Raw genomic sequence first — 14,602 nt, forward strand, 5'->3', positions numbered from 1 at the left:
CCACCTCTCCCTGGTCACAGTATGGGCAGAGGCGTCTCTCTCGGGGCAGCCAGCTCTGTCTGTATCTGCCCGTCTCTACAGTCAGGCTGTGGTTGCTCAGTCTGTACCTCGTCATTCTTCTTCTGAGTGTACAGTTCTTCACTGCACTCAGGTATTCTGCGGTTGTGTAGTCTCTGTTTAGGGCCAAATAACATTCTAGTTTACTCTGTTTTTGTGTTGTTTGAGTCCAGTAGGTCAGGTAATGCTCTCGCTGAGCTTTTATAATGTGGTTGGGCCGGATTGTGTGGATGAGGGTGTCAGTGTCCTGAGGCTGGTTAGTGTTAGTGGTGTTAGTCTGTGTGTGGAGTCTCAGGACCAGCTGAATGAGCGGGCTCTTCTCAGGGTTCATCTCATGGTTCTGAAGGGCTTTATAATGATAAGAGTTGGGGTCACTCATTTTTAGATGTTTCCAAAATTTGATGGCTCGTTTCTCCACATGTATTAGGAGAGGGTACTGGCCTAATTCTGCCCTGCATGCGTTGTTCGGCGTGTTCCTCTGTACTCTCAGGATACTCTTACAGAACTCGGCATGCAGGGTTTCAATCGGATTTTTGTCCCATTTGTCGAATTGGTGATTTAGGAGAGGACCCCAAACTTCACTGCCATATAATGCAATTGGTTCTATGACTGATTGGAATATTTTGAGCCAGATTCTGATTGGTATTTCAATTTGGATAGATTTTTTGATGGCATAGAAGGCCCTTCTTGCTTTCTCTTTCAGTTCATTCACGGCCAAATTTAGGTTTCCGTTTGCACTTATCTTCAGCCCGAGGTATGTGTAGCTTGTGACATGATCAAGTTTGGTCATACCAAGGGTGAACTTGTGTCCCTTTCCCTGACATCTGGGTCTTTTCTGAAACGTTATTACTTTAGTTTTGGTTGGGTTGACGGTCAGGGCCCAGGTCTGACAGAACTGATGCAGGATGTCCAGGTTCTGCTGTAGACCCTCTTCTGTTGGAGACAGCAGGACCAGATCATCCGCATACAGCAGGAGCTTTATAGAGGAGTCGTGAAGTGTGAGGCCAGGGGCTGCTGATTCTTCTAGGAGTTTCGCCAATTCATTAATGTAGATGTTGAAGATCTCTCTCTCTCTCTCAACTGCATTAGTCTGCATATCAATGGCTCAAGCCTCTGTTCCTAGCTCTAAAAATACATTTTGGAGAAATTAGGTTTAGACTATTTTAAGGTGTCCGTGTTACAGTGTAATTATACAATTAAGTACTGGGTAATAATAATTAACTACATGTAGGGTGTGGGATTACAAATGTAGGAATCTTTTTAAGATCCTATCCTACATCGATACCTTTAGCATTTAAGGAAAAGATGATGACATCAGATGAATGATTCGGATAAGCAAAGATTTTAGCAAGAGGTTCCTGCCAGTCCTGTTCTCTTTATTGTAAGTCAAATGAGTCAGATTACTGAGACTCTCACCCTTTGTCTTTAATGGCTGTTGGAGACCTTGTCCCATTCTTTGAATAGTTATGCTGATTGGATTAGGACTGGTAACACTCTAGAGTCTGGAGTGGGTTCCTATACATGGATACTTCATTTGCATGCTTTGTTTAAGGTCATCAGTCAGGTGCTTTGTCTCCATTTCTAAGCACTGCCTCCTAAAATCTATATAAACTACAATGTACACTGCCTTAGTTAGACTTGATGACTGCAGCTATACCCAAGCTTGTGTTCTCAAATAATCTTGCTGAAGATACAAATAGGTCTCTCGTCTGAGTTTCCTACAAGGGTTAGGGTTAGTAGGGTTTGTTTTAGGGTTAGCTGTATGTAATTATGCACAATTTATAGTAATTACAATAGTAACGTGTAACATATAACGGACACTAAAATAAAGTGTTACAGAAATTAGTCCTACACACAAGCTTTTAAGGACAAAAACCTAATAAATTTATTGCAATGAAACATCTAAACAATGTCTTGAGGCATGGCAATCATAGCATCAGCGGAATAATTGACTCCGGGCCCTTGGATTATTAGAAAAACAATGTACAGCCAAGATGTTCCAACTAGTTATTTTTCGAATAATTTAATGGCTCGTCATCAATTACTCCTTACTTGTACCACAATAACAGGGTATTGTTACGTCTGATGTGAAAGCATTCTGCTTTTATTAAACTGCAGAAAAGCAAACAAGATATTTACTTATAAATAAATAAATGTATTAAAAGCATTATTATCATCATCATAAACAAAGATAACAATATAATATAATAACATTATATTTAAATAAAATAATATTATATTTTAATAAAATAAATTAAATAAGGACTATTGTTAATAATTATAGCATTATAATAATTAGTGTTGTTATTACTATTATTATTATTACTATAACAGCAGCATTTTTCATTAACAAAAAAATTATAATAATATCATTACTATATATCTGAACAATCCAATCCAAGTCATTTGTTTGTGATTGCTAATGCAACTGGTTAGTCAGTGTTTTGTGTGTTATTGCAGGGGAAGTGTTTCCCCTTGTGAACTGGACCTGGTGTGAAGCCAATGCTCTGCTGACAGGCCTCACCCCGACTACAGGGGCCCAATGCAGGACATTTGATTAGGCTGAAGTGTGGGAGAGAGACATTGTGTGTGAGAGAGAGAGACACCGTGTGCGCGTGTGTGTGTGTGTGTGTGAGGATGCTAGTGCTCTATTAACTGTGCATGTTACTGGTGTCACAGGGGATGTGACTGTCTTAATTGTCTATCTGACATACTTTAGTTGACAGACTGGTCAGCTAGGGGCCTGTGGAGGGGGGAGAAGAGGTGACAGGGAAAGGAGGAGGGGTGGGCAGCAAAAGGACACAGCTCTGTACACTCGAGATAAAGATCTCAGCCATACCACAGAGAAAGTGTCAGTGAACAGCCTGTTATGTGCAATCAATAGATGCTTTTGCACATTCACACAGAGAATCTAAAGTGACAAATTAAATGGGATGAGTGAAGCATCACTGCTTGATTGGTACTGATGATACTGTGCGCTATATGTGTGTGTATCAAAAAAGTAAAGTGTGTAGTGTGAAGAGAGGGCTATACTATACCTGTCCATTCGTCAAAATCTTCTTAAGCTCAGCTGAAGACTTTTTTAAACTGCTGAAGAAAAAATAAAAAAGTATGAAATTGTGTACGAGAATAGAATACTTAATAGAAGGCTCTGCAAATATCGGACATGCATCACTGCTGAATACACACACACTGGCCTTCAGACTGCAGGTCTTTGTCCTCTGCCAGGGTTTTTTTTTTTATTATCTCAGACCAGATCCAATTATAACTGACAAAATGTTTCTGCTATGAAGACTACCAGCTCCTGTTAGTGTTTATCTTATTAAAGGGAATTACATTATTGAGACATCAATATCACCTTTAAAGGTGCAGTACACGACTTCTGAGAAACATGTTAATATTTTAAATCAACCCAAACAAACACACTTCTCTCATCATTGCTCTGCCCTCAAAGTGCACAAACATGCCATGCAAGAGTGGATGTCTCTTTATCATAGCTGAAGTGTAGCAAAATAATGCTTTGCGAAAAATAAAGCGAAGATGACCAACGAACGACAAGGAAGAACAAAAAAATGAACACAGTACACAAGAGTAAATACAAGTAAGAGTTTGTTGTTTAGTCACCAGCAGCACATCAGCTCAAAACTGTCCTATTACTATAGCTAATAATCTTTTTAAAGCCAAAATGTAAATGGTTTACAACAAGGCCCTGTTGATTAATATTTTATTGTCTAAATCTTTACTATAAATTCCTTTAATATCTTGTTTATTATTTTACAACTTATTTCCTAAGCACAAGGACACCAGAATTGGACACAATTATCCATAAAGAAACAGGAATTAAATTTGGTAATGTACACTAATGTTCAAAAGTTTGAGAGAAGTACGATTTTTTTATGATGTTTTTGCATGTCTCTTAAGGCCCCGATATACTTCAAGCGAAATCAAAGAACGAACTGCTGTGACGTCATTTCGAACAAAATCAGGCCAAAACGAAGTTCGTTTAGAGTTCGTTTTGGAAGTTCAAACCAGCTTGCCAAAGTGAACTTTCCGGCAAAATTTGCTATGGGTGGTAAACACCTTTGAACTACCATTGGTCTGTGACGATTACATAATAGGCAGGTGTGGTATAGGTATTTTCCCGTTCATTTCTCCTGTTCAGTTTGTCGAGGTCAGACGTCCGCAAGTTAAAACATGAACACACTGGAGACCTGCTTTATAGTAGAAAATTAAGTTGTTCTTCAGATGAAATGAGACACTGACACTGTTTTTCATGTATAATAAGGTAAAGCTGCTTAATTAAGCAATCTATTGTATAAAGTGTTATAAATAAACATAACGTGACTTGTCACGTGCCGAATAGCAGAGCTTGTGCAAATGTATCCACATTGCTATGATCAGATGCTTTTCTTTTGCTTTATTATAAAAAAAATGCTTACTGGTTTATCAATTTTGTTGTTTTTATTTTGTTATTGAGAAGGAAAGCACACAGAACATATTTACATACTCATCTAAACTTCACTCTCCGCAGTGTGGGCGGCGTCAGATGTTCGCTAACAGATATCGCTGGTCACGTATTTCGAACTTCGTTTTACCAAGCGAACAGTGAAAAAGAACATCGCCGTGAGTATATCGGGGTCTTTATGCTCGCCAAGACTGCATTTATTTGATCAAAAATACAGTAAAAACAGTAATATTGTGAAATATCATTCAAATTTAAAAGAACTTCTCTAATTTAACATAAATATTATTTCCATATAAATAACATTTATTCCTGTGATGGCAAAGTGATGGCAAAATTATCCTACAGAAATCTTTTAGTTGCTGAATAGTTTTTGTAGAAAATTTCATTTTTTCAGGATTTTTGATAAATAGAGAGTAAAAGAACAGCATTTATTTGAATTTTTTTATTTTTTTTAATAAAAATAAATGTATTAAAAAATAAAATAAAATAAAAGTTGATCCACCTAAAAGGGTAGTCCCAATTAAAAAAACACTATTAACAAGCCACAAGAGGCTGCAAGTTACAGTGATTTTACCACAGGTAAGAGGTGTTCTTAGGCATGATGGATACCGGATTCCTCCGATTAGAAATATAGTTGGCAACCCTAAGCTGTTTAACAAGCAATGTAGAAAACTTGAGGGATTAATATAGAATTGTATTACCTATCGTTGGACCGGGAATCAGCTGCAGAGGAGCTCCTGCCACTCGAGGATTCGGGCCGCGTGTTCACCTGCGGGCAAACAAAGACAATCAGAACCCTGTGCTAATTAACCTGTGATTCAACAGCAAACTGCCTGGTTTGGCCGCAAGGTTAATTGGCTTTTGTGGGGGAGACAGAGAGAAATAAAGAGAGAGGCTTGAGGAAAGGGGTCACTTCATCTATCAGGCAAAATTAAATATAACTCTGGGAACATCCTTGGGTTAAAAAAAAAAAGAATGAATCAACATCACGTCCTTTATTTGTCATTAAAGAGGATTCATGAAGCTGCTTCTTGTCAGAGCCACGCTAACGGACCGCAGTGGGAGAATGGAGGAAAAAAGCTCAAAGAGAGACACTATATAAATAAGTAGATTAATTGAGGTCTGTAGGTCATATAGTGTAGTGCTGTAAAGCAGTGATTCTGTTCTTAATTAGTGTCTATGAAGACCTCATTTAGATCAGTTTATCAGTTGTTGTGTGTTTTTTTTTTTACCCTTTTCAAGCCAATTAATTCGGAATTAAACCAAAACAAGCACAAAACAAGAACAATTATACTATCTAGGTAAACAGAAACTACACTACCCTTCAACACTTCAGGGTTTAGTGGTTTTTTTTGCTAAAGACATTAATGTTTTATTCAGCAATGATGCATTCAATTAATCAAAAGTGACAGTAAAGACATTAATGTTGCAAAAGATCTCCATTTAAAAAAAAAATCTATTTTTTAAAAGAATCCTGAAAAAAAATTCATGTTTTCCACCAAAACATTAAGTAGCACAAATGTTTTCAAATTTGATAAGAAATGTTACCTGAGCACCAAATCAACATATTAGAATGATTTCTGAAGGATCATGTGACACTCAAAGACTGAAGTAATCAAATTTGCCATCACAGGAATAAATTACATTTTATAATATATTCAAATACAAAACAGCTATTTTAAATTGCATTAATAGTTCCAATAGGCTTTGATCAATTGAAACATTAATTAAAACGCAGTCTTGGTCAACATAAAAGCCTTCTTTCCAAAAATTATATATATTTTTTAAAATATTACCGACCCCACGTTTTTGAACGGTTTATCAAATAGAAATACAATGAAAAACAGATAGAAAGCGAGAGTCTTGACTTCAATTGACATTTCAATAAGTGTACGCAGCATAACCGATCCATGGCCAATTCTGCAGAAACAATCATTGAGACACATACCTTCAGGCCGTGTATGTTGCGGATCCCTGGGGTCTTACCGGCTGAAAAGAAAATTGACTAGATTGTAGATCAAGTGAGGCCAGAGTAAAAGAACATGAGCAGAATATTTTACAGAAAATGTTTAAAAAGTCAGAATTAGTCTATCCGCAACATTACAAAACATATTGAAATACAGCTTAGGGAGCTAATAAGTATATCATAAAGAATAATGCAAATGTGAATGTATTCATAAAGAATTTGCTTCCTCTCACAGAAGCCATTGAGCATGAAGTAATTTGGGATTTGCTAAACAGAAAACGCTCACAAACGCACGTGAACAGGGCAGTGCTGAGTATGGGGTTTTCAGCAGTGATCTAGGGCTATAGATGGGCCTCGGGCACGTTTACGGTTGCGGTGTTAAACTGTAATTTGGGCCAACACACTTTACACACCTCGTGGAAATATCTGTAAAGGCTCAGGTAACAGTCCATTGATGCGGTGCTCCATCACTGTGTTGCAGTACTGTGGAGAATAAACAAACAAACAAACAAAAAACTCAGTCCAGTTCCTTTTTTCAGTAGTTCACACAAATCAATATTACGCTCGGTGAAAAGTATTTGAGAAGAAAAGTCCCACGGAGTATCAAAGCAATCTTCTGTTAAAAAAACACATTCTCTGTAACACTTCAGTATGGGGAACACATAGCCTATTCACTATTTACTGCAACTTTTGCCTCAATAAACTCCTAATTTACTGCTTATTAAGAGTAAGGTAGTTTTTGTAGCGTTTAAGTTTCGGTATTGGGTAGCATTAAGGGATGTAGAATAAGGTAATGCAGAATAAGGCATTAATATGTGCTTTATAAGTACTAATAAACAGCCAATATTCCTAGTAATATGCATGATAATCATTAACTAGTTAATAGCGAGAATCGAACCCTAAAATAAAGTATTGTCACATTCTCCTTCACTCAGAGCCACTTGCAGTATTGGGGGGAAAAGAAAAGACGCTAAATGAATCGGGCACCCTGCTCAGGTAATCTTTTTGAAACCCTCTGTATCAATTCATCCGTTGTAATGGCTGCCAGACGCAGCCCAATCACTGAGTTTTCTCATTTCAGCCTGACGTAAAAAAAGCAATCTGCCAGTAACGGCTGCCTATTAATTAATTACACTGCATAATAGGCTGAAATGGAGTCTGGCATTTATAAACCTTGTATTATACTATTAATGATATTATTAATATCATGGCAAGCTTTTTGTGTAATTATTTGTGCTTTTTCTTTAATTAATCTATGCGGTTAATAAAGAAATGTAACTTAAAGCAATCTCGATTTCAAGTTTTGTCGGCACTGTGCTTGTAGTTACATATGAGGCATCATGTCGTATATTAATTACATTTATTATATTTTATAATATTCAATATTTACTGAAGTTGATCTTGCAGTTGCCATTTTAAAACTACAGAAACTGACTTACATTTGAGACTTTATAAGATATTCTGTATGTATACATTCAATTTTATTGATTTCATTTTTATTATTACTATTTTATTAATTCATATTATCGTATAAATATTCAATATTATTTTGAAGTTGATCTTGCGATTGATATGTCATGCAGCACTTTTGCTGATTCTATTTCAAAAGAACTCAAACACGCGCACAAATTTGTCTCCCCTGCCAAAAGAACATTCAATGGATGTTTCGGTTAACAGAACCATCTGGTCGCTCGTCCTCTCCTCTCAGTCCAGCACGAGACCTTTGTGTCCAAACACAGAGCACCCATCGCACACAATAAAGCCATTAAAAACCACAGATCCAGATGGACAAGAGAGGAGGGGAGAGTGTCAGTGTTTGAAATAAAGACAGAGACAGAGAGAACGAGAGACAAAGGCAGAACAAGACAAAGGTCAAAAGCAAGCCTAACCATGGCCGTCCAGCACCGTCCCTCCGCCGCGTGCGGATACGTGATGAATACGTTGTGGCGCGCGAGGACATGCAGAGGAAGCAGTGTTAGAGCAGCTGTTATTAAATACCCTATTTATCACTGTCACCTCTCTGCACTGCCTGCAGGCACTGAAACCATGTAGCTCTACCAAAACACACACCTTTAATTTTCCACTCGGTTGCTTTATCGATTAGGGCTGCAATTACCTAACTAATCTGTAACAGTGTATTAAAAGAAACCTCCCTTTGTTGGACAATAACTAAAGGCAGTTTGATCACAGGAAGGCAGCTTGAAAGCTGGAGGGAACAGAGGAGTCGGACCTCCGCTCTGTTGGACCCCGATCATTAACACACCCCAAGTAAAGCGCTCTGTAATTAGCCGTCCCAGCCTGGGAGATCAGTGCCTGTGTGTGTGTGTGTGTGTGCCTACATACATCTGACATGGGTCAGTCTTTAACTTTGAACTAACATCCTGGAAAGGCTAACGGTAAGAAGGGGTTCACCGGGGACCCAGAACATCTCAGAGACCTCAGACTGATGATCGCTGCCAGAGCAGTCAAGACAGTTTGAAGGTCGGTTTTCACCAGAGAGCTCTGTGAATTAGCTTTCGCACCTGTAAAGCAAGAAGTCATCTCTTAATTCCTATTAAGTCTACATAACAGTAGATCCCTTCACATGGAATTAATTGAAGCAAATTTATAAAGGTCCCCGCAGAGACCCCAAGAGCCACCAAGGCAAAGGGCACACGCTTGAAATATGACCACAACGATCAGTTAGACATAGGCACAAGCCACAGAACATGTCACACGCATATTAAATTCCACCCTTCTCAGCAGCTTGCACAGAGTCCCTAGAGAAGCAAACAGCATCATGGGAGGAAAAGCTCATTTTCAGAAAAAGTGGACTCAGTTGTGCTGTTAACCAAAATGCAAGGGGGAGGCAATCTGCGACAGCAACGAGCGGTAATATTCACTGTCAGAGTAATATGGGCTCAAAGATTATTATTTTTTTCGTGATGTGCGATGGCACGTTCCTTAAGAGGAAAGTCTCTCTGTGTATAAGCATTAATGCAGACTGTTGCGATAACAAATGAGAATACTCGCATTCCCGCAAATATCTCCAATGTCAGAATGTGCATTTCAAAACTAGAATTAATCAAGACAGGGAAAAAAGTTGAATTACACTCAGGCAGAGCAGGACACCCGCGAGACATCATTGTCAGTGTGTCACCTTCTGGCCTAATCTGGCTAATGACTCCAATGGCCTTGAGAGGTACAACATTGATAAAGCATCTAAAAATAAATAAATATCAAATATAAGTAATCTCATTTCCTGCAGAAGCGGTGGTTTTAAAGCCCATGGCTACTCGAGAGTCATTGAGAGCTGATGGGGGGTAAAAGACAACACCAGCTGAAAGTGGATTTTGAAAAATTCCTCTACCCAAGAGGGCTGTGCTTCTAATGAGGCGAAACTTTAAGTATTGAATAATAAATAATAAAAGTTGATAGTTCATTTAACTTCCACTGTACTTCACAGGGGGAAAAACTATTACGAGTCATTACGTTTGGTGTCCACAATGTGAGCAGTAAGTATTGAAAGCACTTTTACGGCGGTCTCAAAAGAAGAACGTTAAAAACAACATATATAAAAAGCAGAAGAGCAGACTGAGTAGGCAACAACATTCCTTGACTTGAAAAGGAAGACTGTGCAAATCCGTAATCGGGGAAAAGTTTACAATAGCTTTTTGTTAAACGCATGACACACAAATATTTTGAACATTTTCAATTTGTGCCTGGTCACTTGGGGAGGCCACTGCCTGAGTCAACACAAAAATAATGAATATTAAGAGAAATAAGCAGGAATTTAATATTACACTTTTCCCTTTGCTAATCTTGCTTGGTTAACACCTGTAAAATTTAAAATAGGGGGCGAGAGCCAGAGTGCGCACGTTGCCATGGAAACATCGAGAGGTGAAGCCAGAAAAAAAGGAAATAGATGGAGAAATTGAAAAGAAAAAAGAAAATATGTAGCTACTTGTCATCCTTGCCAATCAGCAAAGTAATGAGAACACTTTCCCCAAGGGTGAATGGATCTGGAATAATAGATTTGTAATAGCTTTTCCCTTCCAACAAAACACTTCCAGCATTCAAAGGTCTAATACAACAGACTGTAATAGAGCGCAACGGTGACCACCCACTTTTCCTCAGCTTTGGTTCCGGAAGTATTTTTCTTTGTTTATTTGCTCCATGGGCATTTCATTAAAGCCTTTTTACTGAAGTGTCTCATGAACCAACCGGCTCCAAGAAGAATCACAACAGTGCAAACAAGGGTTGTTGCTAAGGATTCACCAAAGTGAAAATTCTGGGCTAAAATCGAAAGCGAAAATTCTGCATGCACTTGACCAAGAACCGAAACCCAAAGTGGATTTCTTATTTTAACATCTTTTTGTATTTTTTATAATTGTATTAATATTAGACTTTTAAATTAAATTCAATAATTTAATTGAATCTTATTTTAAAAATAATACAAGCCAATAAAATGAAATAACCACACTTTAACACACCAAAATTGGACAGAAAATTTATTAAAATTATATTTTATTCAGTTCTATGCAACAGATTTAACAGATTTATTTTTTGACCAATTATCAAATAAAGTATAATGCACATGGAATTACAAAAAAATCCTGCATGAAGTGAAATCTGAGCGCTGAACACTGAGGCATTTGCTGTATTTTCAGCTCATATTTTCAGCCTTTTTACCCTTTCGGACAAAAACGAAAATACCATTTTCTGCAGACGAAATTTCTGTGTATCCCTAGTTTTTCAATATATCGGTACTGACGACAGCAGCAATATTAAACAAATTAAATGCTGATATTGTGTTAATATTACACGTACAATATTATTGTTAATAAGCCGGCACCAGTATATCGATGACACTCAAAATACAGCAGATGGCAGTTTTACACCTTAACCTTGGTTACCACCCATCATAAAATAGAAAAAAAGGAAAACGTAGTACATTATTTTTGTACACTTCTGTACAGTTATGGTTACAAACTCTCGATTCACCTGCCTACACTCGTATTTTAAGTGTTTCACTGGCCCAAAAAAAGAAAACACTAAATAAAGTTAAGGATGAATGTGACAGATTTTGACTTCCTGTTTTTTTTTTGCCCACAATAACCACACAATGAAAATCTGATATCATGACAGCCCTATTATAAACTATGATTTGAAAAGAAAAAAAAATTGAGAAAAAGAAAAGAAAAAAACAAAAGAAAAAAGGAAAAAGTTCAAGACTTGCACTTAATCATAATGAGGGAATGAACTACAAATTCCATAAAGTATTGCGAATGATGATGTTTTAAGCATCTGAATTAAATAATTAAAAAAACATTATAATTGTTAATAAGTATAAAAACAATATATGTTAGATTTATTGTAATATTAATATATAAACAAAATATATAAGCAGTGAGAGAGATTCAATTACATCATTCGCAATGCTTCACACAATAGACCTTAATAGATCTTAATCAGAGTAGCGCCATTTTTTATTTTTTAATGCATGAAAACGATGCTGTGAGGGATATACAGTATCTTTTGAAAGTTTGGAAACATAAAAAAAAAAAAAAAATTTAATCAATTTCTTATGCTCACCAAGGCTGCATTTATTTAAATCAAAAATACAGTACAAACAGTAATAGTGAAATATTACAATTTAAAATAATTGTTTTAATGTGGTTTATCCCTGTGATGCAAAGCTGAATTTTCAGCATCATTACTCCAGTCTTCAGTGTCACATGATCCTTCAGAAATCATTCTAATATTATGATGATTTACTGCTCGTGCTCAAGAAACATTTCTTATTATTTTTATCAATGAAAACAGTTTTAGCTGCTTAACATGTTTGTGGAAACACTCATCAAAAGTGACAGTGAAGAGAGATATAATGTTACATATGGTATATGGTGTGGCGCAATGGATAAGACACATGCCTTTGGTGTGAGAGACCCGGGTTCGAATCCACTGTGAGACACCAATGTTCCCTGAGCAAGACACTTAACCCCTAGTTGCTCCAGAGGCGTGCGACCTCTGACATATATAGCAATTGTAAGTCGCTTTGGATAAAAGTGTCAGCTAAATGAATAAATGTAAATGTAAATGTAAATGAATAAAAAAAAATGCTGTTCATTGAATGCTTTATTGTCATCAAAAAATCCTGAAAAAAGGTATCACCATTTCCACAAAAATGTTAAGCAACACAACTATTTTCAACATTGATAATATTGCTAAATGTTTCTTGAGCAGCAAATCATCATATTAGACTGATTTCTGAAGGATCATGTGACACCGAAGACTAGAGAAATGATGCTGAAAATTCAGCTTTGCATCACAGGAATAAATTAACATTTTAAAATATATTCAAATAAATAAATAAATAAAAAAAACAGTTATTTTAAATAGTAATAATAGTTCACAATATTATTGTTATTTTTTGATTAAATAAATGCAGCCTTGATGAGCATAAGAGATTTCAAAATCATAAAAAAAATGTAATGTTTCCAAACCTTTGACAGCTACTGTAAAGACAGTGAATTCAATGAATTATACGGTTGTTTAACAACCTACCGATTGTTCAGCAAACTAAACTTTCAGTAGACAAAAACTCCATAAAACAGTTTTGAAAGTTGTGAGTTGTAAAATTGATTGTGTGATCTCTTTTATTTAGTGCGCACCGTTGTGAAGACTGTACATCTATCCCTCACAGCCTCGTTTTCATCTGCATTAAATTCAATATGGTGTCTAACTTTACTTTTATCGGATGTTTGTTTTTTTCTCATGGTAACAGTGAAGTTTCTGATGGTGAGTTTGGTTTACAATTAGGCAATGCAGTTCTTCAATGGCAATCTGGCTATTAAACATGTTTTAGAAATGATGCTGAAATCACAGTGTTTAACAGCTGAATCAAAGGACTCAAAGAGCTTGGCTGCATTTATACATGAGGTATACTCACATACGACAGCATGGCTTTGAGCTCCTCATCACTGCGAACTGTGATTCGGTCGCCAACTTCATCCTCATCTGAAATATAAGAGAATCATTTGAATCTAAAACAGCTAATCATTTGCCAATTTAAACAACCATTTTTATCATGCATTCTGCAAATGTATGAGTTTACTTTTTTGCATGCCTTTAGTTTAGCTGTTCAGTCCTATTTTCTGGTTGTTTCATACATACTATTTAATTGGCTATCATGAAAATAGTAAAATAATTCAAATATAATAACAATGCTCACATTCAAAAGCGGTGACTGTGGTTTCAGGCATGACATCCCTGATCGCGGCCTGCCAAAATAGAGAATCACTGAGCAGACAAACATTTGACTGACAGCTGTCAATCAGCACCATTATCCTGAAAACCACTTATTAAGGTATTACATACTCCATGAATGGTTTCTCCCTCTAAAATGTACTGAGTGAGATGTCACATGGAAAAACACTAAATACAGGTAAAACAGCAACTCACCAGCAAATCGTTAAAGTTTAGATGTGATGGATAATCCACTAATGAGTCCATGTCCCCCACCGGCGTCTTTATCCGGATGACGATTCCCTCAGATTCCATGCTGCACAGGTTATTTAAAACAAGTAAAAGCATAACAAAAGCCCACCGAGAAACATAATCTTGGCTTTCAGTGCAGATTCCCAGACACACAGCAGCTGTACACAGCAGGCTAGGCGGCTAGCTGCTTAGCTCACTAGCAGTGAAGAAAACATTCACCACACAACTGACGCAGCGGCCACTCCGACTAATAAACGAGAGACATGTCCTTCCAGATGTACGGACAACAGTTAATCCGACTGTTAACTAGGATTTGAAAAAAATATTTGCCCGCAGTTAACAAAACTGTCAACAATGAAAGTAAAGCAGAGGAAGTTTAGCGGAAGTGTTTTGAGAATTACCCGGAAGCTGAACATCAGCTGGAGGAATATAAAAGCCTCACAGACTGGGAAGCTGACTAACTGGTACTAGACAGTATTCGCGACGTGTCTTTATCTATTCCTTTAGCTTGTATAAGTAATATTTCAGAACGTGGCGTCAATTTGCAGGCCATACTGATATATTTTTGTTTAAGTTGTGAACAAGTTGCCACATAAGGCTTTGGATAAACTATATACCTTTTAATTGAGCTGTTT

General features: G+C 36.9%; 1 protein-coding gene across 1 annotated transcript in view; it reads right to left on the reverse strand.

Moving 5' to 3' along the window:
- Positions 1-14,381, reverse strand: part of map2k5 (mitogen-activated protein kinase kinase 5) — a 63,000-nt gene extending 48,619 nt beyond the window's left edge. The window contains exons 1-7 of the mRNA XM_084405809.1: positions 13,932-14,381; positions 13,702-13,750; positions 13,420-13,487; positions 6,902-6,971; positions 6,471-6,511; positions 5,224-5,291; positions 3,096-3,147 (exon numbers count right to left, since the gene is read on the reverse strand). Of these exons, the coding sequence (XP_084261935.1) occupies positions 3,096-3,147; positions 5,224-5,291; positions 6,471-6,511; positions 6,902-6,971; positions 13,420-13,487; positions 13,702-13,750; positions 13,932-14,063 (480 nt within the window). The 5' untranslated portion in view covers positions 14,064-14,381. The remainder of the gene's footprint in view (positions 1-3,095; positions 3,148-5,223; positions 5,292-6,470; positions 6,512-6,901; positions 6,972-13,419; positions 13,488-13,701; positions 13,751-13,931) is intronic.
- Between the last annotated feature and the right edge of the window lie 221 nt (positions 14,382-14,602).

This window comes from Rutilus rutilus, assembly GCF_951802725.1.
Source record: "Rutilus rutilus genome assembly, chromosome: 3".
NCBI classification, from domain to species: domain Eukaryota; kingdom Metazoa; phylum Chordata; class Actinopteri; order Cypriniformes; family Leuciscidae; genus Rutilus; species Rutilus rutilus.